This window comes from Halichoerus grypus, chromosome 9 (genome assembly GCF_964656455.1).
Source record: "Halichoerus grypus chromosome 9, mHalGry1.hap1.1, whole genome shotgun sequence".
NCBI classification, from domain to species: domain Eukaryota; kingdom Metazoa; phylum Chordata; class Mammalia; order Carnivora; family Phocidae; genus Halichoerus; species Halichoerus grypus.
The window spans coordinates 137,020,470-137,040,873 of NC_135720.1; the positions used below are offsets into that span (position 1 = coordinate 137,020,470).

Here is a 20,404-nt window from a genome sequence, read left to right on the forward strand (position 1 = left end):
TGCAGTGCAGTGCCTAGGAGACCGGGACATACAGCAGCCGACTGGAGGCCTGATAGCACAAGCACTAAATATACAGAGCTTTTGGTGTCATTAAGCCAGAAAGGTAAACTGAGGCCAGGTTGTGAAGAACCACCTCTTGTTCCCACAGCAGGAGGGCTAAAGCTCCAGGACCCACTAGGCCTCTGCTTAAAATGCCAGGAAGTATATGGTCATGCCTACACTCTCTCCATCCTCCCTTCAATTATTGTCAAATTGAGCCGCCAGATTGCGACACTGGTCAGCACTTTCCAGTGGGGCCACCCAACTCCTGGACTCCCCCAGAGTCCCCTAGAATGGAGACTGCTCATTCTCCTGCAGGGCAAGACCGAGGGACAGTCCCCAACTCCACCAGCCCTGTCCTCTCAATACTATGGAATTTGGAGTTTATTCCTCAGAGTCTTGCCCTCCACACAGCTTACTGCTTGATATTCTCAGACCATCTCCGCAAGCTGCCCTCCACCTCCGGAGAGCAACCTCCGCTGAACCACCAAGGAACTTTCCACCACATTTGTGTGCAGTCCCAGGAAAGACGGCAGTATTCAGGGTCGGTCACGGGCTTATCAGGACTCCGGGATCCCAGAGGGGCCACCCCTACCTGCCCAGGAGCCTGCCATTCATCCCGACCCTCATGCCCAGCCACCAAGCTCCCCTTGTCAACTTGCAGCCACTTGCCGCTCCTGACTTCCTCCTCCTCCATGACTCATCATCCCACTGCGGACCTCCCTCCCTCTGCTGACCTCCACTGCTCTACCCAAAAACCCTCAGTGCCCTCCCAGCTCTCTTCCTTCCCTCTCTTCCTCTACACCTGCTCCTCAGCGTCCCTCCAAGTTCTGGCTTGTTTCCCTTCTCATTCTCGTCACTTCCAAGACTCGGCAGCATCTTTCAACATCTGTCCTTCTTAACTTTCCAGCAACCTTCTCTGCAAATGCCCAACGGTTTTGCTTTTGCTCCTAGAAGGAGCTGCCGAAAGAGAAAAATCACATTTTGGCACAAACTTGTGCCTCTAAAAATGGGTGATTTTCAGGGGGTTGGTTACGCTCAGCAGTGCATTAAATTGACCCGGGGCGGCTCTTTCTCTACTCCCCCATAAAGACGACCCTGCGCCCTCACTCATTCTCAGACCCCCGCCCCCCTCCATCCCTGTAGCCTTCAGCCATGAGTCCCGCACCACTTCACAAAATGTCACAAAATGAAAATCTCTCCACGACTTAAGCCCTTTGGGGCCTTCCCTTTGATGGTAACAATGGCCCTAAACTTCAGTTGGCCTGAGAATCACCTGGGGAGCCCCTCCACCCTGACATCTGCATTCTCCAGTTTGGGCCAGATCCCAGAAGGACACATGGCAGCAGATTCTCATGACAGTCCATGCACCAAACTCTAAGTTAGACAATGAGTCTCTAGCAAGGGTCTGCAAAAGCCAATCCTCGGGCCAAACCCAGCCCACTGCCTGTTTTTGTGTGGCCTGCCTGCTTAAAAAAAAAGAAAAAAAAAAAGTTTTTTTTTTATTTTTTAAGGGTTTGAAAACAATCAAAAGAAAAAATTTTCTGACGCATTAAAAATTCTCTGAAACTCTGATGTGATGAGCACGGGGTGTTATATGCAATTGATGGATCACTAAATTCTACTCCTGAAACTAGTAATACACTACAGGTCAACTAATTTGAATTTAAATACAAATTTTTTTAAAAGACATAAATGGATGCCTAGGGGGCTCAGTCAGTGAAGCCGGCTCAGGTCATGGTCCCAGGGTCCTGAGATGGAGCCCCACGTCAGGCTCCCTGCTCAGCGGGGAATCTGCTTCTCCCTCTACCTGCCGCTCCCCCAGTTTGTGCTCTCTCTCTCTCTTTCTCTGTCAAATGGATGGGTAAAATCTTAAAAAAAAAAAAAAAACCAGACATAATTTTCTAGAGCCAAAAAAAAATTACATGGAACTGAAATTTCACAAGTGGTCCATTAATGAAGTTTCATGAGACTACAGCTGTGGTCAATACTTACTTACTACCCATGGCCGCTTTCATGCAGCGGCAGACTTGAGGACCTGTGAAGCCGAAAATATCTACTGTCTGGCCCTTTACAGAAAAGGTTTGCAGACCCCTGGTCTGTAGCATAAAGTGCAAACACCTCACCAGAGCCCTTCGGCTTCCTCGTGACGGGACCCCGGGTCTCTTCCCCAACCCAGATCCCACAGTCCGCACACAGCAGCCCACTACCCACTTCAGTGGGCTCTCAGTTCCTAGAACAAAGCACAGTTTCACTCGTCCACACCTCTGTATGTGCTGTTCTTTCTGCCCACCGTGCCTGATAAAGTCTCCTTCATCCCGCAAGACCCGATTTGTGCCCTTCCTCACCTGCGAGATGCTCTCCGACAACCACATCTCATCCACCCCCCACAAAGCAGAGTAGATCTTTCCCTCGTTCTGCCTCCACTATGCTCAATTAATTTGTATCCCAGTTAGCTGTGTGTAGCAGTGATTCTCAGACTTTGCAGGGGGCTCACTAAACCACCCGGGGCTGTGTCTGCCCACAGAGCAGCAGATAGGGGGACTCGGCAGAGAATGTACACTTCTAACTAGTGTCCAGGCTGATGCTGGTCCAGGAACAGCATGCAGCATTTAACACCAGTTGACAAATCTGTCCCTGCCTCACCCAACAAGATTTTTGAGGATGGGCCCCATTTTATTCCTGTTTGAATCATCACAGCCCAACACACCCCAAGGAATTCTTGGGGAACAAAGGAGAAACTCAGTATGTGTTTGCAGTCTCACCAAATTATTTTTCTCCTACTAGCCAATCATTTCCAGTATCAGGCAATGAAAGGGATATAAGGGGAGAGCAGACCTGACTTTGCAGGAACTACTGAGGTCAAAAAAGAAAACTAGAGCAGCTTTCTGCAGGGCTGATGTTCTATGGCCTGCCACGTGCCCACACCCATCCTGAGCTGGGATGAACTGGATAGCCCCAAGGTGCAGAGCGGACTGATCAAGGCAGAAGCCCAAGGGAAGAGCCTGCAGGCAGCCTCAGTGGCTGGGGTGGGTTAGGCAAAGGACCCTTCCCCCACAAAAGCCGATCTGCTGTCCTCTTTAAAAACACCCTTCCATATGCTGAAGTTTGATAATGCATATCATTATCATTGGCACATGTTACTAGTGATACATATTTATGGAGTACCTACTATTTCCTTGGAACACAAGAAGGGATAAAATCGCTCCCTTGAGGAGACGTTAAATTAGTTGGAAATTCAGCATATAAACACAGCAAGCTAACTCACAATAGGAGGTAATGCTTACTAAGTGTCAAATGTAAAGCATGTCAAAGGTAAATAGTAAATTCTACAGGAATCCAACACGTCCCGTGGCTTTCCCGTGGCCTTCTTTTCTCCGTTCCACCAGGGCGCCATCTGCAAACCTCCGTTAGCCCCCGCACAAGCCGGGGAATGTACAGCACCTGGGACTTACATGGGTCCTTTGTCTCCTCTTCTGGTACAGAAGCTCTTCCGGGACAGGGACCTGGATTGTTTTCATCCTTGTATTTCTACCACCTGGCCAGGAACCTGGCACTAAGAGCATTAGATAAATATTTAATTGATTGAATAATGAGTGTGGAATGTGGGCTGAGCTTTGAACCAAGGGCAAGATTTAGGTAAGAAGAGACGTGAAGGTTGGGCTTTCCAAGAATGGGCAAGGGAACCAACCAGTGACTAAAAGCTCCAGGCAAGGAAAGAAACCTTGTGGTCAGAGGCCCCAGTGGAATAATGGAAACTCACTACTGGTCTCACCATTAGTCAAGAATGCCAGGTCTTTAGAGCGGGTCTTCGTTCACCCAGCCTTTTAAACTGTAACACAAGCTTACGTTAATTGTCCTAAACCTTTGCTGCTTTTTTTTTTTTTTTAGATTTTATTTATTTATTTGAGAGAGAAGGAGAGAGAGAGCATGAGCAGGGTAACAGTAGCAGGGGGCTCCTTGCTCAGCAGGGAGAGGGAGAAGCAGACTCCCTGCTGAGCAAGGAGTCGGATGCAGGGGCTCCATCCCAGGACCTTGGGATCATGACCAGAGCAGAAGGAAGACGCTTAACTGACTGAGCCACCCAGGCGTCCCTAAACCTTTGCTGCTTTAATCTCAAAATCATTTCCTGAGTTCTTATGTCCTGAGCTATTTTTCCCTTACCCCTTTTTCTGATTAGCTTGGGGGCGGGGAATGAAACCCAAACAAGGAATCCTAATTCAACAATGAACTGATACTTCATGCAAAAACAAAAGTCTGGGGGTACCGGTGGGTAAAAACAGCCTTGGCACCGAGCTCCCCACCCCTCCCCATTTCAATTGGAAATTCCTTAAAGCCAGCAAACCATTTCTTCCTGAGCTTTCACTAGCATATGACCACACACCATGCAAATTAATAACGTCAACAATATCCGTCCATCACGGTGGCCACATCAGTCTTGCAAACTTTGAAAGCTATGGTTAGTTGAAAGGCAAACTGTGACACACTCCACAACCAAGTCGAGAGGGCATGAGCAGATAGAGGACTTAAAAAATAAGGCAAAACACTTATCCTTTGCTCCCTGATTCACTCTAAATGGGAAAGAAAAAGTTCTTACCTAATTTATCCTGCGTTAAGTGAAGCTTTCTATCTGAATAATCCTACCAGTTGCCAGGGCATCATACTTGCTAGACAGAGACTGGTGTTTTAGAAATGCAGCTTTCAATGAACTCATCTGTGAGGCACCTGTGGAGCTTCCTTGGCCATCCTTCATTTCCTACCCTCTGCATCTGAATTCTGTGCTCTACTTGTTTCTAATTAAAGAAGATGATTTTACATGTAACATCTTTAGAAGGATGTCAGACTAGTGAAGTCCTTGGAAATGAAAACCATAGACTTTTCCTAACGATCCCACACAAGCTTCCCCCAGGAGTTCACAGAACAAACGAAAGGAGCAAATGAAAAATAAGGAAAGAGTTCTTCACTCACGTAGTAGAATGCTACGTTATTATTTTGCAAATAATGAGCTACTCCACATGGAGACACCCAGAGGCCAAAGACATTTCTCAGAAGCGCCTTCAATTCAGAAATTACGAATATAAGCATGAAATGTTAAGATGGGGGGGGAAAGATTCAATGTCTCCCAGTGACATATGAAGAGCTACTTGAGTAACCAAAAGTACGTGTTTTATCATTTTTAGCATATTGCAGGCCAATAACAAGTCACTCTCTAATGGGACAGAAGCAAACATTTATTAAGGACTGTGCTATTGTCCTTGGATTGTCCTCCAGATCTGGCTCTACCTTCCTCTTCCAAGTTCTGTCCCAGGGGTGGAGCCCCTGTAGACCACATCAGCTGGGCACCCCAGATCAGCCACCCATGGGCGGGGTCTGACCACTGGCAGTAACGGACAAGAGATGGAAGGGCTGTAGGGTGGAGAGGAGAAGGGCTGAGGTTCTCTTTCTGCTTCCCACCTGCATCCTAGCAGGGACTGGATTCAGCCCTCACTGGGCGATGGCAACAGGACACCCTCACCTCTCCCCTTCCGCGTCCAGGTTTTGGTACCTGACCATCCCCTGAATGCTGCCCACATGCCTCTAAGTAGCTCATTAAAGTTTCTTCATTGCAACCCACTGAGTTAAATTCTGTTGTCCGCTGGGACCCTGTCTGAATGAAGGACCTTTCAGATGTAGGGCATTTCAGATCTACATAAAATTGCCCAACTCCAAAATGTAGATCTGATTTCACCCATGAGGACACTGGGGCTCTTTGAGGCTGAATACCAGCCGGCGGGTCACAAAAGAAGTTTGCTGGCAGAGCAGGTCCAGTCTGACCTCGAAGACCTTAAAAAGGCTTTGAAAGTGTGAGGGAGAAAAACACATCAAGCTTCCAAATTCCCAAGCCACAATTTAGCCTCAAACCACATTATTTATGGTTTGGGATTTTCCCCCGGCCTTAAATGAGCTAGCTGGGGCATTGCCCTATACACGCTTCTCCCATCAAAAGTCACTCAGAACGTGAGCCTGCTGGAGGGTGCTGGGGCCATCGGAAGATCCAAGAGATCACAAGGGCTCCTTCCTTGCCCATCACCCACATTTCTCCTTCAGTTTATCCCAGAAATCCCTTTCTCCCAGTCTTCCACATCCTTAAGGCTCTTTTATTCTTTTTTTTACAAATTAAAAACAAGGTTCCTTCGACAGAAATCTAGGAGACTGAGTATGGGGTGGATGCAGTTAAAAAGCACTTAAGAACATCATACTAGCACCTCCCAGTTGTAACTTGTCGGGGGTCCCCTAACTATCCCTTTCCAAACAAAAAGCCTCTCTGGATTCCTCTCTCTAGCAATGCCAAATAACTTAAAACAGAAAATGCAATTAAAATAAATTCTGATGGGGGTGGGGCTGGGGCTGAAGGGGTAAGTACAAAACACATTCCTCTTAAGGAAATTCAGCTGGGAGCTGAGGTAGTTTCAGAGCAAAAGAATTTGCTAGTATCTCTGCCTTTACCCAGGTCCCTGGATCTCTTCCATCCTCACTAGGAATTGAAGAGTAATTTACAGAAGCACCAGTTAGCATCTGATACCTCTCCCAATTTGTTAACTTTCTGGATTTTGCAACTGATGAGCAGGCAACTGGCCCGGTTGAGGTGGAGTTCTGCATCAGATCCTTGGAGGGAGCCAGGTAGAAGGGGTGGCTCAGTAAACAGTATCTGAATAAGGCAAACAGCCAGCTCTCACTTCCTCCTTGCAGAAGGAATGTGAGTGGAGAGGGCAGCGGATATACTCCCGTTTGGGGGGGGCAGGGGGGAAGAAGAAGAGGAAAGAAAAGAAAAAAAAAATCACTAGTAAAAAGCAAAGGAAGAAACCTGGAGCAAACCTCAGTATGAAACCAAATGAGAATGCAATGGGCCCCCCTCCGGCACTCCCCATTCCATTTAAATCAACATGTATTTATTGACTCACTATGAAATACATAGCAGATCTAGTTTGCAGCACCTAAAGAGACAGGAAAATGAGTAAGACAGCCTCAACCCTCCAGCAGATTTCTTACCAAGAATTACTGTTCTTTACTGCCATTTTCTATTTTAATAGTAGCAGACAATTCCTGGACAGTCCAACTAACTTCCACGGTGCCTCTCTTCTCCCACTAACCGAACTCACTCAGGAGCCTGGGACCTCAAGGATAAGCCCACTGAATAAAGTAAAGCCCCTCAGAAAACCATAGGGTCCTGGTGTAACTCCTCCCTTTCCGATGGACATAGCACATGGTACAAAACATTGCCACCCCCTGATGTGACAAGTTTCACCGCCAAAGTCGAAAACCCAAGTCTCTGTTCCAAAGGTATAGGCTGGAGCCTACAGACTAATCAACCTTATCTTTTAAGTAGGGAGATCTTTCCAATTTTTTTAGTATATGTGCTGCCGAAGCGAGCACAATATTAAGTAGAGATATCTAGATTAAAAATAATAAAGACTCGGGCGCCTGGGTGGCTCAGTTGGTTAAGCGACTGCCTTCGGCTCAGGTCATGATCCTGGAGTCCCTGGATCGAGTCCCGCATCGGGCTCCCTGCTCAGCAGGGAGTCTGCTTCTCCCTCTGACCCTCCCCCCTCTCATGTGCTCTCTCTCTCTCTCATTCTGTCTCAAATAAATAAAATCTTTAAAAAAAAAAAATAATAATAATAAAGACTCGACGACACTGGTGCGAGAAAAAAAAACACTTGATTCACTTAACACAATACTTTAGAACTTGGTTACAGGAAACGAGGCAACCCAAAACCTCAAAAAGAAAAAAAAAAAAGTTCATTTGAACCTGTCTTGCAGGGTATACCAATTTTTTTTCCCCCACACTTACAGAACAAAAACATCAAGTTAGAAAAAACGCCCACCTGTCGAGTGCGTGTAGCTATAAAATCTGCTGGGGAGGTTGGGGGGGGGTGTTGTGGCTAAGATGTGCCCCCCGGCCCGCACGCCCGCAGTGGCTCGGGACGAGGGTCCCTGCGCCCCTCGCCCCAGGCGCGGCCAGGCCGCCCGCGGTTACCTGGTCCAGAGGGATGCCCAGGAGCTCGCTGAGCGGGTGCAGGCAGGTGGAGCCCGTGGTGCGGTAGGAGAGGCTGGACGGCGGCTCTGCTGCCATCCTGCATCTTCGGGAGGCGGCTGTCCCGGCCCCAGCCCGTGCCACCCCGCTCGCCGGCCTCCAGCCCGAGTGCTCGCGGGCGGCTGCCCCAGGCACGCGCGGCCGCCTCCCTCGCGGGCACCGAGCGACCAGGCCGGGGGGCCGCGACGCGCGCAAGCTCCCGGGGTGCAAACTTGGCGTTGGCGCGGCGGCCCCGCGCGCGGTAGGAGGGCCGCGGCCGGGCGCGCTCCGCTTCCCGCTGCCCTCCTCTCGGCGCTCATTGGCTCGGCCGCCCGGGACGGCCCCGGGAGGAGGAGGGAGGGAGGAAAAGTGGGGAAGCGGAGCCCGGCCGCGAGCGCCACCCGACCCGCCCAGCCCGGCCTGAACCCCGGCCGACCGGGAGAGGGAAAGCGACGCCAGCGGGCGCCGTCGCCTCGCCCTGCGGCTGCTGGCGGGCAGCCGCGGGGGCGGGAGGCGCCCGTCCTCTTCCTCCTCCCGAGCCCGCCGGCCTGCCTCCCCCGCCCCGCGCAGCCACCTCCACCCCGGCCACCCCGGCGGGCGCCTTTCCCTGGGGAGCCCCCGGGGCCCCACCCTGTTGTGGTCTCGCTGCAGTCTCGGCTCCCCCTTCCGTGTCCCCGCGCCCGCTAGCATTTCCTGCGCTCTCCTTTCGAGGTTTCTCCCTCGCAGTCCTTGCTGCGGAGGGTTAATCTGCCAGAGGCTGGAAGCCCAAGGAGCCCCCCACCCAGACTCCCTCTCTTCACGTTCCTCAGAGCAAGACATAGTTTCCTACACTCTGATCTGTGTCACACCAGCAAATGCAGAGGACTGCCAGCCTCTGATCATTTCCTCCCATCCCTTTGGATTGAGAATTATTCTACCTCTGTAAGAAACGGTGTTTCTATTATGTGTGCATTCTGATACATATTTTCGTGCACAGGCTCTCAAAAGGGGGACACTTCCTCTCTGTTCCCAGACGGAGACAAATGTATCACCGGCACTTGGGAAAACTGTTCCGGTTGATTAATGGGTTTGGAGAATCATGAAAGTCTTGAGGATTCTTCCCAGGAATTGCCGTGTGCCCGCTGATGAAGAAAGCTTTCAGGAAAGCGGGGCTCTGAGCTGATGGGTAGAAAACCAGGGAAAAGGGAGCTGATGTGAACCCCCAGGATTCATGGGGAAACGAGGCCCAAAGATTTTGCATCAGCAGTTTACCTGGGAGCTGTTATTGAGCCAAGGAGACTCCGAACAGGTGGGCAGTGACGTTCAGGCCGACCTTCTATCGTTATCCATGTGGCCTCCAGCTTCAGATCCACCTGCAGCCCTCCTAGACACTAGTAAAACTTCCCCTCCACAGCTCAGCCCTCAGTCTTGCCTTCTGGAGGAGCTCATCACCAACAAGCTTGTCAGGCCTGAGTTTTTCAACCTATGTTCCCCCTCTGAGGGGGAAAAAAAGTCCCTACCCCCATTCCCTGTCCCCATGGAGATGGGGAGACCACCAAGAGCAGATGACAATCTCTGCTCTCACCACACCCACATTCACACTGACACAGGCATATGATTGCCCATCAACTAGGCTAGACAGGCTCATTAGATACCACAGTTCTGGAAACTGACCAGAACGAAAGCACCCTGAGCAGGATGACAGCTGAAGTGAGGTGTCTGAGGGCAGAAGGGGCTTGAAAGCACTGTAAAAAAAAAAAAAAAAAAAAAAAATCCGGGCGCCTAGGTGGCGCAGTGGGTTAAGCGTGGGACTCTTGGTTTTGGCTCAGGTCCAGATCTCAAGGTTGTGACCTCGAGGTGGTGAGATTGAACCTCACATCCAACTCCACACTCAGTGCTGAGTCTGATTGGGACTTTCTCTCCCTCTCCCTTTCCCTCTGCCCCTCCCCTCCACATTTAGGCGCTATCTCTCTCTCTTTCTCTGTCTCTCAAATAAATAAATCTTAAAAAAAAAAAAAAAAAACAGCACTTAGACGTGAACGCCCAGAAAGGAAAAGTAGGCCAGTTTGTGTAGTATTTATGAAGGAAGTACTCAGACCACTCATAATCTTCTACAAACAGGTCTCTGCTCTTCACACTCCCCAAAATGGTCTTCACATTGACATAGATGTGAAGAGAGTAGCCCTCTACAGATGTTCTTCAGCTCAACAAAACAGGTTCTAACCTAGTTTAAAATGTTCCCTTAAAAATGCAGTAACTATGCTTAGATCTTGAAAACAAAATGTCACAGAACTTAAATCTTCCTAGTTCTGTTCTATTGATACTGTGGTACAATTAATGCTAAAAGAACTATCTGATGTTGGGCGCCTGGGTGGCTCAGTTGGTTAAGCGACTGCCTTCGGCTCAGGTCATGATCCTGGAGTCCCTGGATCGAGTCCCACATCAGGCTCTCTGCTCGGCAGGGAGTCTGCTTCTCCCTCTGACCTCCCTGACCCTCCCCCCTCTCATGTGCTCTCTCTCTCAGTCTCTCTCTCAAATAAATAAATAAAATCTTTAAAAAAAAAAAAAGAACTATCTGATGTTGCAATATCAAGCAAACGGAACAGTTCTATTACAGATTAATTAGACAGGCTTCTGAAGGATGGGCTACAATTCTAAGACATATAAGAGCTCCACCATGGACACATCACTCTCTTTTCCTTCCCATTTATCTCTGTTCACATCCTTTGTCAACTATAGATTCATCATAATGATTATTATATATTAGCTATAACTTTACAAAAATTGTTTCAATAGCCCATGTTATTATAATCTCTATTTTACAGATGAGAAAACTGGAGTTTACAAAGTTAAGTATCATGGTTGGTTTAGGGAGGCTAAGCAAAACCATGTCTGATTCCGGAGCCTGGGCGCTCAGTCCTTACGTCGCATTGCCTCCTCTAAAACCAAGCATTTCTCTATCAGGAGGCCCACCCACACACATGACGCACCTGTCATCCCCGTGGACAGGAATTACATTTACTGTTCAAAAATGAGGTGGCAGGGGTGTTGTCTGTTTTTCGGTTTTTGGTTTTTTTTTTCTTTTTAAGTAAGCTCCACACCCAGTGTGGGAGCCAAATGCGGGCTTGAACTCACGACCCTGAGATCAAGACCTGAGCTGAGATCGAGAATCAGACGTTTAGCCAACTGGGCCAGCCAGGCACCCCTGTCTTGCCTGTTTTCTATCTGCAGTAGAACAAGTCTTGATATCAAGATCAGTCATTTAATCTCCCTTACAGAACCATGCTCAGATTGTGAACTCATCCAGAAGACCCAGTGCTCATCCTCATGACTGGTTTAAAATTAAAGGCCAGACAAAAAGATATGGAAAAAATTCTGTCATGTTTCAGGGAAGGCAGCATGATACTATGGACTGATAAAAATTCAAGACCCGTCACATGCATGGCCAGAACCAGCCAAAGATAAGCAGACAACAAAACTGAATTAAAACAGTCCTCAAAGCTTACAAAAGTATAACTTAGTCCCTCGAGAAGATAAAATTCTAATAATCCATTCAGAAGAGACTCAATCGAAGATAATCACCGACCAAACCACATTAACACCATCTACAGTGATTTAACCCATGTAAAAATAAGGTTACCATCTTAATAATACTACATAATATTCACAAAGCGTATTCATTTGTATCATCCTTTCTGATCCTCCCGAAAAGTTTATGAAGTTGGAAGGGCAGGAAATATTATCATTTTTAATATTATGTCACCATCATCCTCTCCATTTTTATCCATAATACTAATTTCTAGTAATTTGCAGGTGGCATGTAGAGCTAATGAACAGCGAAAGGAGGATTCAAACCTGGGTATTCCATTGTTGTTTTTAATTATACAGAAATCTTTTTATTATACAAGGAGTCCACCTTCAGGAAAACAGCAGAAATTGTTGCCTGCATAGGACATTAAACTCCACACTTCACATTTGAAAGCTAATCTGAAGAATGGTCTAAATTGACCCACGATGGGTATCGCTCTTGCTTTGTGAGCAGATTCTTTAAACATCACCCACAAAACCTTAGGGAATTTAGATTTTGCAATGAGTGCTCCATTTTCTTCACATTCTAGCTCAACCTGTCCATGCTTGGAAAGTATTTTGCCACCTACCTGCCTAGCATATTTTCAAACTTGAGATCACAGTTAAACATCGTTTTATATGTGTACATGTTCAGAAAATGAATAAATTAATATAACCGAGCATCTATCAAATTTAGCTATTACTGTTAAGTATTAGCATTTTTCCCTAAGGATACTGTACAGTTTAGTCATTCAAGATAAATCAACACATCTCATCTCATTGTGCTAACCTATGGATGCACCAAGGAAATGCTTTTATGTCTAAAGACAAAAGAAACCAAAATAATATCCCAACCTCTGAAAGAGAAACCATTTATAAGAAATACAAAGCAGAAATTAATCACTGATAATGGAATGCAGAAATAAATCCTGCTAACAAAACTCCATTAACTAAAAATACTCAGAACGATATTTATAACTATGATTTTATACAACTTCTTAATGTCAGGACTGGAGCCTAGAACCTAGAAAAGGAACAGATTAATTAACAAATTGATTAACTCTGCTTAGCTGAAGCTTCCCCTTTATGAGCTGACATTTTATTTTTAACTTTAATCTTTTGGGCATGAGAGCTTCCCAAAATGCGTCCCCACATACTTAAATGGAGTTAGTGACCACAACTGAATTTTTATCAGTGAGTCAGGCATTATGGTGAATAAGAACCCATCCTGCAATAACAGCTACGTCTTGGAGTCTGCTGATGCATCAAGAGTTTGTCCTTGCCCTAAAATTATGCCCAAAGAGGTGAACTTCCTCAATTTCTGTGTCTACTTTCTAGTTTTTCAGTCTCCTGCTCTCATATTTCAGTTGTTGCTGCCTTGCCCGCCATTTTGGGTCTCCCATGATCTGGGCAACTCCATAGATTGTCTGCACTAGGCTTTGGCTTAGTGCCTAAGGAGTTTTGAAAGAAGTGAAGTATTTCAATCTTAAGTAAACTCCATACTGTCTATCTTGGATATTCAGAGACCTTCCCCCCCCCTTACTTCCTGCTTCTCTGGCTGTGTTCCAAATATTCACTCTTGCCAAAGAAGTGTTCTATGAATAATAAAGTATGATCGAAGATAATACTTGAGAATATAGAGATAGGCAGAAACCTATCTGCTTATGCTGCCAGGATTCTCTGGTTGGCTGCAGTTAAAAAAAAAGAAAAAGCAAGGTAGGGCCTTGCCTGATGGCCCTGGAGTCTTTGGGTGTGCTCACATGCTCAGCCCCCACTCTCTCGCAGCACCCCCAGCCTCACTGTGGGTGTGGCTGCCGAGGTCACCTTCATCATAGGTTTCAGAGAACTCCATAACATTAACTCTAAAGCCCAGTCTTTGTATTCCTCGTGGAGACCACTTGGAATCTCTCTCAGCTCTTGTATTTTTCACCCTCCTCTTCACTTTCTGTTCTGCACCTGACCCAGTGATAGTGCCAAGCACAACCATATTTTTTTAATTTTTTTTTTTTTTTTTTTTTTTGTACAACCATATTTTGGACTGAATGGATAGATGATTCCCTAGCAATCAATGCAGCCAACAGGACTCATGACTGTCTCTTTTCCACTAATTTAAGTCCTCATGACCCAGCTTGTTTTTCAGAGCCTGGGCAGCCTTTGGTCAGCACATTAGGCTGGCCAGCCCTAAATGCTGAGTGGACAGTGAAGTCTGTTATTTATAGGACTGAAGTAGGTATTTGCCCCTATTCCCTTGGATCTTTTCCTGTATTCCTAATGGGCCATTTCTGCAACTTTCACTTATTCCTAAACATTTTTCAATCATTATTGGTCAATTCTCACGGAGTATCCTGTAAAACAAGTTTAGGTTTTTCACAAAAATTTTACTCATGTCAATTGTCAATCTCCAAGAAAGGGACATCAAGCTTAGTTGACCACAGGACGTTTTTGTGTATATGATGTATCCTTCAGAATTAGCATTCCCCAGATTCACTTGGGGAAACAGTGTTTTCGCTTGTGAAGACTGATTCAACACTGAACAAATATAATAATTATTAAGGAGACTTTATTTATAAAGCGCTATTCTAGGTGCTTGGAATACACATCAGCTACAGACAAAAATCACTCCCCCAATGGAGCTCACACTCTAGCAGGGGAAGACATAAACAATAAAAAAGTATAATATTAGTATGCCAGAAGATGAGGAGTACATAGAATAAAAGTACAGCAGGGTAAACAATGTACATACTCAATAGGGTGGTCAGGGTAGGCTGCATCGAGAAAGTCACATTTGAACGAAGACTTGAAGGAAGCCAAGGATTTCTGGGCACAGAACATTCCAGAAAGAGGAATTGTCTAGAGCAAAGACCCTAAGACAGGAATAGGCCTGGCAGGATAGAGAAACATCAGTCTGGCCAGGAAGGCTGGAACAGAGTAAGTGAGGGGGGAGAGAGAAAGCAGATAGGCCAGCAAGGCATTGGGGAATAGGCTATGGGGACCGTGGAGACCATTATAACAATTTCTACAGTTCCTTTGATTGCAATAGGGAGCCACTGCAGGGATTTGAGCACAGGGGTGTGCTCTATACCCTTTAAATAATCACTCCCTTTTTCCCCTCCCTCTAGCCCCTGGTAACCACCATTCTACTTTGTTTCTGTGGATTTGACTACTTTAGATATCCCATATAAGTGCAATCATATGCTTGTGTCTTGTGGTTACTGGCTTATTTCATACTGCATAATGTCCTCAAGGTACATGCATGTAATAACATGTGACAGGATTGCCTTCCTTTTTAAGGCTGAACAATATTCTATTATATGTATAGACCACATGAGCTTTTCATCCATCAACAGACACCTTTTTGTTATTGTGAATTGTGCTGCTATGAACATGGGTGTGCAAATACTCTTTGAGACCCTGCTTTCAATTCTTTTGTGTATATACGCAGAAATGGAATTGCTGAATCATTTGATACTTCTATGTTTAATTTTTTGAGGAGCCATTATACTGTGTTCCACAGTAGCTATGCCATTTTACATTCCCCCCAACAGTGCACAAGGCTTCCAATTTCTACACATCCTTGCCAACACTTACTATTTTCTGTAATTTTTTTAAACAGTAGTCATCCTAATGGGTATAATGTGATATCTCTCATTGTGGTTTTGATTTGCATTTCTCTGATGATGAGTGATGTTGAGCATCTTTTCAGGTGGTTGTGTCTATCTGGATATCATCTTTAGAGAAATGGCTACTTAGGTCCTCTGCCCATTTTTAAGTCAGGTTGTTTGATTTTTTGTTGTGGAGTTGTAGGCATTCTTTATATATTCTGGATATTAATCCCTTCCTTATCAGATATTTGATTTGCAAGTATTTTCTCCCATTCCGTAGGTTGCTTTTTCACTCTGTTGAGTCTGTCCTTTGATGCACAAAAGTTTTTAAGTTTGATGTAGTTCCACTTATCTCTTTGTACTTTGCTGTTTATGCGTTTGGTACTGTATTCAAGAAAACGTTGCCAAGTTTTTTTGTTTTGTTTTGTTTTTAAAGATTTATTTATTTATTTGAGTGAGAGACAGAGTGAGCGAGAGAGCACAAGCAGGGGGAGCAGCAGAGGGAGAGGGAGAAGCAGGCTCCTCCCTGAGCAGGGAGTCTGATGCGGGGCTTGATCCCAGGACCCTGAGATTATGATCTGAGCCAAAGGCAGATGATTAACCAACTAAGCCACCCAGGCACCCCCGTTGCCAAGTTTAATGTCATTAAGTTTTCCCCTATGTTTCCTTCTAGGAGTTTTTAGTTTTAGGTCTTACGTTTGGGTCTGCAATTCATTTTGAGTTAATTTTTGGATATGATGGAAGATAAGGTCCAATTTCATTCTTTTGCATGTGAATGTCCAGTTTTCCCAACATCATTCATTGAAGAGATGGTCATTTCCCCGTTGAGTGGTCTTGACGCCCATATGGAATATCATTTAACCATATATGTAACAGTTTATCCAAATTCCTTTATTTTTAATGTAAAACGATTGAACTATCACTTTGCTTACCAAGTTCTTTAAAATCTATCCCTTTAAAGGGCTTATTATTTTCCTTCTTAAGACAGTTCTTTCCCTGAGATGAATTCTCCTGCCAGCTATGAAAATTTTACATTTTTCCCAACTGTCACACTGTGTGAACCAGACTAACACCATCTTGGACAAATCTGCTATGATGGCCTTTTTGTGACCTAAAACCTTCTTGAGCACAGCCCCCCACCGCACATTCTTTCCTTTTGTTTAACCACATCCTTAAGTACTCCCTGGTGGCATAACATCCTTGATCTGCCTTGGAGATAAGACGATGACACACACCTATTCTCAAACATTCTCCTCCTGGGTGGTCCCCAGCATGTATTCCCAGCCTCTAGGACTATAAAAGCAGGTCTTAGCCAGGGGTGGGGTTGCAAAGATCTATTCTTGTTGCAGCAGTGCAAGACATATTTCTGTCCCTAAGTCCCCCTAATAAACCATTTCTCATCAAGCTAGACTTACCGAACTTTTCCTTCAGTCTTCCAGCTCCTTTGGCCTTTGGAGGTCATTTTGCATATAGACCCCTTTCACAGAACACACACCTACTGATGCAGGAAGGCCAGGTCTGAGGACCCAGAGGGGGTCCCCCGCAGGACCAACTAAGAGGATCCTTGGCTTCCCCCAGGATGGAAATCAATCCCGAGGCAGCAGGAGGTGAAAGAGTTTATTAAAGGTATAAAGAGAATGCGGGTACAGAGTGTCTGGGAGACTCAGAAAGGAAAGGAGGGAGTCTCATCTTTGTTCAGGGTCTGGAAGTTTTTAGTGAGGACAGTAGTCTGGTGTATGTGTCCCCCAGGCCCAAAGACAAAGAACAAAGACAAAGGCCCAGGTGTTGTTCCTTGGAGCCATGAGGCCTTCGTGTCAAGATGTCCAGTGCACTTGGTCTGGAATATGCATGTGATGGCTTTATCCGGTCATTCTCATCTGGTCCTTCCCTAAATGTTATCGATTTTAAAGAAATCAGTAACTCTTTGTCCCTTACAAGGAGGACAAACCCTATATGCATTATGAGGCTTGTGTAAAGTGGGGTGAGGTACAGGGCCTAGCAAGAATAGAAGCAAGAAAAGGAGCAAAAACAGACTTTTATAGAGTCCTTCAGCTTCCCTCTCTCACTATGAACCCAATCTTCCAGAGCTGCAGTTTCCCCTTGTATGTGTGTGTGTGTGTGTGTGTGAGAGAGAGAGACAGAGAGACAGAAAGAGAGAGAGAGAAATAAAACTGCCTGCAAACATCATAGATTTTTTAAACTATATTTATAGAAAGATACATCATAAGTGTTATCATATATTTAATTTAAATAAAAATAGTAAATAGTAATAGTAATTTCAATAAAAAGAGTAAAACAGGTATGCATGTTCCCTCAACCCGTTTTAAGAAACAGAACATCAGGAATACCATCAATAGTGCTCTTCAAATAGAGACTCAACCTCCCATCCTCACCCTCCCATCCCCAGGTACATAAGGACTTTCTAGGATACATAAGCACCTACCAGTTTCAGGAAGTCTACTGCTAGATACCCAAATTCCGTATATACTCTACCTAAAGCCAATTTGCCTAAGAACTCTTGAGTTCAACATAATCCTTCCACTTGACCAGAGCAACCCTTGCAAATCTCACAGTGGACCATTCCTGGGGTGTAAACCTTCTCATCTCCAGATGCCAGGTCTCCTGAAGGATTAAGGGTACAGTAAACCCACAGAGCTTTCTTTGTTTCCCATTTTATATATATTTCTGTTAAGAGTAAAGCATGAGTTTTAGAATCAAACATTTCGGTTCCTGTGGAGATGCTCTGAAATCAGATCGACGGTGACAAGGATGGAGGGGTAGCAGTGATGATTTTCACCTCTTTCTTCCCTGGACCATTTTCAAAGAGTGGGGAAAACATCCCGGAGGCCAAAACAAAGAGAACATGGACAAGAAATATTCAACACTCAGAACTTGGGCTTTTTTCCCCATATCTTAAAAGTAAGCATTTATTTTCAGCTATTCGCAATACTCTCTCCTAGGGTGTATCATTTGCTGGAAATAAAAACATCTTGATCAGCTAAAGAAGCAGAATGATTCTGATTCTTTTCAATGTAACCGGAATGTTTTCTGGGACTGCCAACATTTTCAGGATAACTTTGGGTAAAACCCAAAGATAAAACTTTTATGTAATTTTGTTCCATTTTGATATGTGGCACTTAATGGAGTAACTAAAACCTATTTTAATGATTATATTATGATTCTTTTTGTAATTACCGAGATTCCTCCTCTTATTTCACCCTATAAAATGCTTATAATTTTCTATCTCCTAGTTTTTCTTTGTTTTTCTTTTTTTTTTTAGCAATCTCTGCACCCAAGAGGGGGCTCGAACTCATGACCCTGAGATCAAGAGTCACATGCTCCACTGACTGAGCCAGCCGGGTGCCCCTCTATCTTTTATTTAAATAAACTAACTGCTAGTCCTACCAGTTCTTACCGGTAGAAACTTTTCTCTTCATTAAAGGCATAGAAATAAGATCATGATTCTTATAAAGAGATGTATTTCTAGTAAATTTTACTTTTCATATTAAATTATTATTTATCAATATTTATAACATATTTGAGTTTGATCAAGCATTTAGTAATAATTATAAAAGATAACTCCATCTAGAAGAATTTTTTTAATTTTTTAAATATTTTATTTATTTATTTGAGAGAGAGAGCACAAGCAGGAGGGGGCTGTGGGCAGAGGGAGAAGCAGGCTCCCTGCTCGGGGAGCCCAACATCGGGCTCGATCCCAGGACCCTGGGATCATGACCTGAGCCGAAGGCAGATGCTAAACCAACTGAGCCACCCAGGCGCCCAAAGGATTTTTTTTTTATCTTATAGCCTTATGATGCCAGGAAATTAGATGAATGTCAAGAATTACATTTACATGCATCTTGTTTTGGAAAATTTGAAAGGGTAATCAGTAGAAGACTTTCAAGCATACGTACCCATCAGGACAAAGATTTGTGGAGGAAGTGAGTACAAATATGATTCAAAGAGAAAGAGGGAAGATTTACATGTTTTTTCATATTAAGAGCTTATTTCTGTGTGTTTTAAATGGTTGTTGGTGAAGGTATCAGATCATTACCGTTTTATATTCTATTAAATACTTTTAAGAGCCAAATATAGCAGTTTTACTTTAAAATGTCAATATTTACAATATGTTGGAAACTACATTCTTTGCAACTTTTTCAACTTATAATGGAATATTTTTGATGTTAACTTTAAAATGTAGGAGCAAATGCATGGTTTTTCAAAATTCTTTTAGGGAAAAAGTGAATAAAATATTTGGAAGTCAGTGCCTTAAAAAGCCCTGTGTGCCCCTTCCCAGTGCATCACCGCCGCACAAAGGTAAGAGTTATTTGAATTTTTTTTTTAGTTTTATAGTTTTTTATTATTTTTTTGATTTGAGTATAGTTGACACACAATGCTACATTAGCTTCAGGGGTACAACAGGTGATTCAACAATTCTATATGTTTTCTGTTGCACTTGTAAATTTTTCTTTTTTACCTTACGTGTCCTGTTTGCTGTAATGTACTCTTGAAATTGATTTATCATCTTATATATGGCAACCTTTTACATTTTTATTGTTAATGTATTTGTATATAGCTTCTTTTAAGTTTTCTATGTAGAAAGCCATATCATCTTCTTTTAAAAGTTACAGTTTATTTCCTCCTTTCTCATTGTTCTATTTCCATTTCTTATTCTCATCCTATTGAGCAGGCTAGAACCTCCCAGTACTTTCATATGGAGTTTGATAAGACATAGTCCTTCTCCAAGAAGTGTTTTTTGGGGGGAAGTTATCCCATCAATATGATACAGTATGAGAGGACATAGGGATAGTTTATATAAAGTATATGGAAACTAAATGAAGTCACAATTCCTTTTTAGTAGACAGAGGTCAAGTCCTGCTATGTGCTTAGCATTGTAGCATAAAAGTATAAATTAATATTTTGCTAATCTAAGTCAATTATATAAATTCACAAAGTCTTAAGACAGGTAGAACATTGTTTTTGAAGTAACTTTAGAAAACCAACAACACTTTTATTCATACATTTGTTGAATATATATTATAACACTTATCCAACATTGTCTCAGACCATACAGATATAATGATGCACAGACAAACACAGTCTGCTCTCAGTTATTAACTGGAGGACGGGAAGGAACTCTGTTTAAACAGTGAAAACACTTTCA

At 44.3% G+C, this 20,404-nt stretch overlaps 1 protein-coding gene across 7 annotated transcripts in view; it reads right to left on the reverse strand.

Annotated features, from left to right (window-relative positions):
* The window catches only part of MBOAT1 (membrane bound glycerophospholipid O-acyltransferase 1), a 114,470-nt gene extending 106,043 nt beyond the window's left edge, over window positions 1–8,427 (reverse strand). For 6 of the 7 annotated variants that reach the window (XM_078055735.1, XM_036099410.2, XM_078055734.1 and 3 more), the window contains exon 1: window positions 8,057–8,427. In XM_078055735.1, the coding sequence (XP_077911861.1) occupies window positions 8,057–8,412 (356 nt within the window). In that variant the 5' untranslated portion in view covers window positions 8,413–8,427. The remainder of the gene's footprint in view (window positions 1–8,056) is intronic. The other variant, XM_036099413.2, reaches the window with a different exon arrangement.
* Between the last annotated feature and the right edge of the window lie 11,977 nt (window positions 8,428–20,404).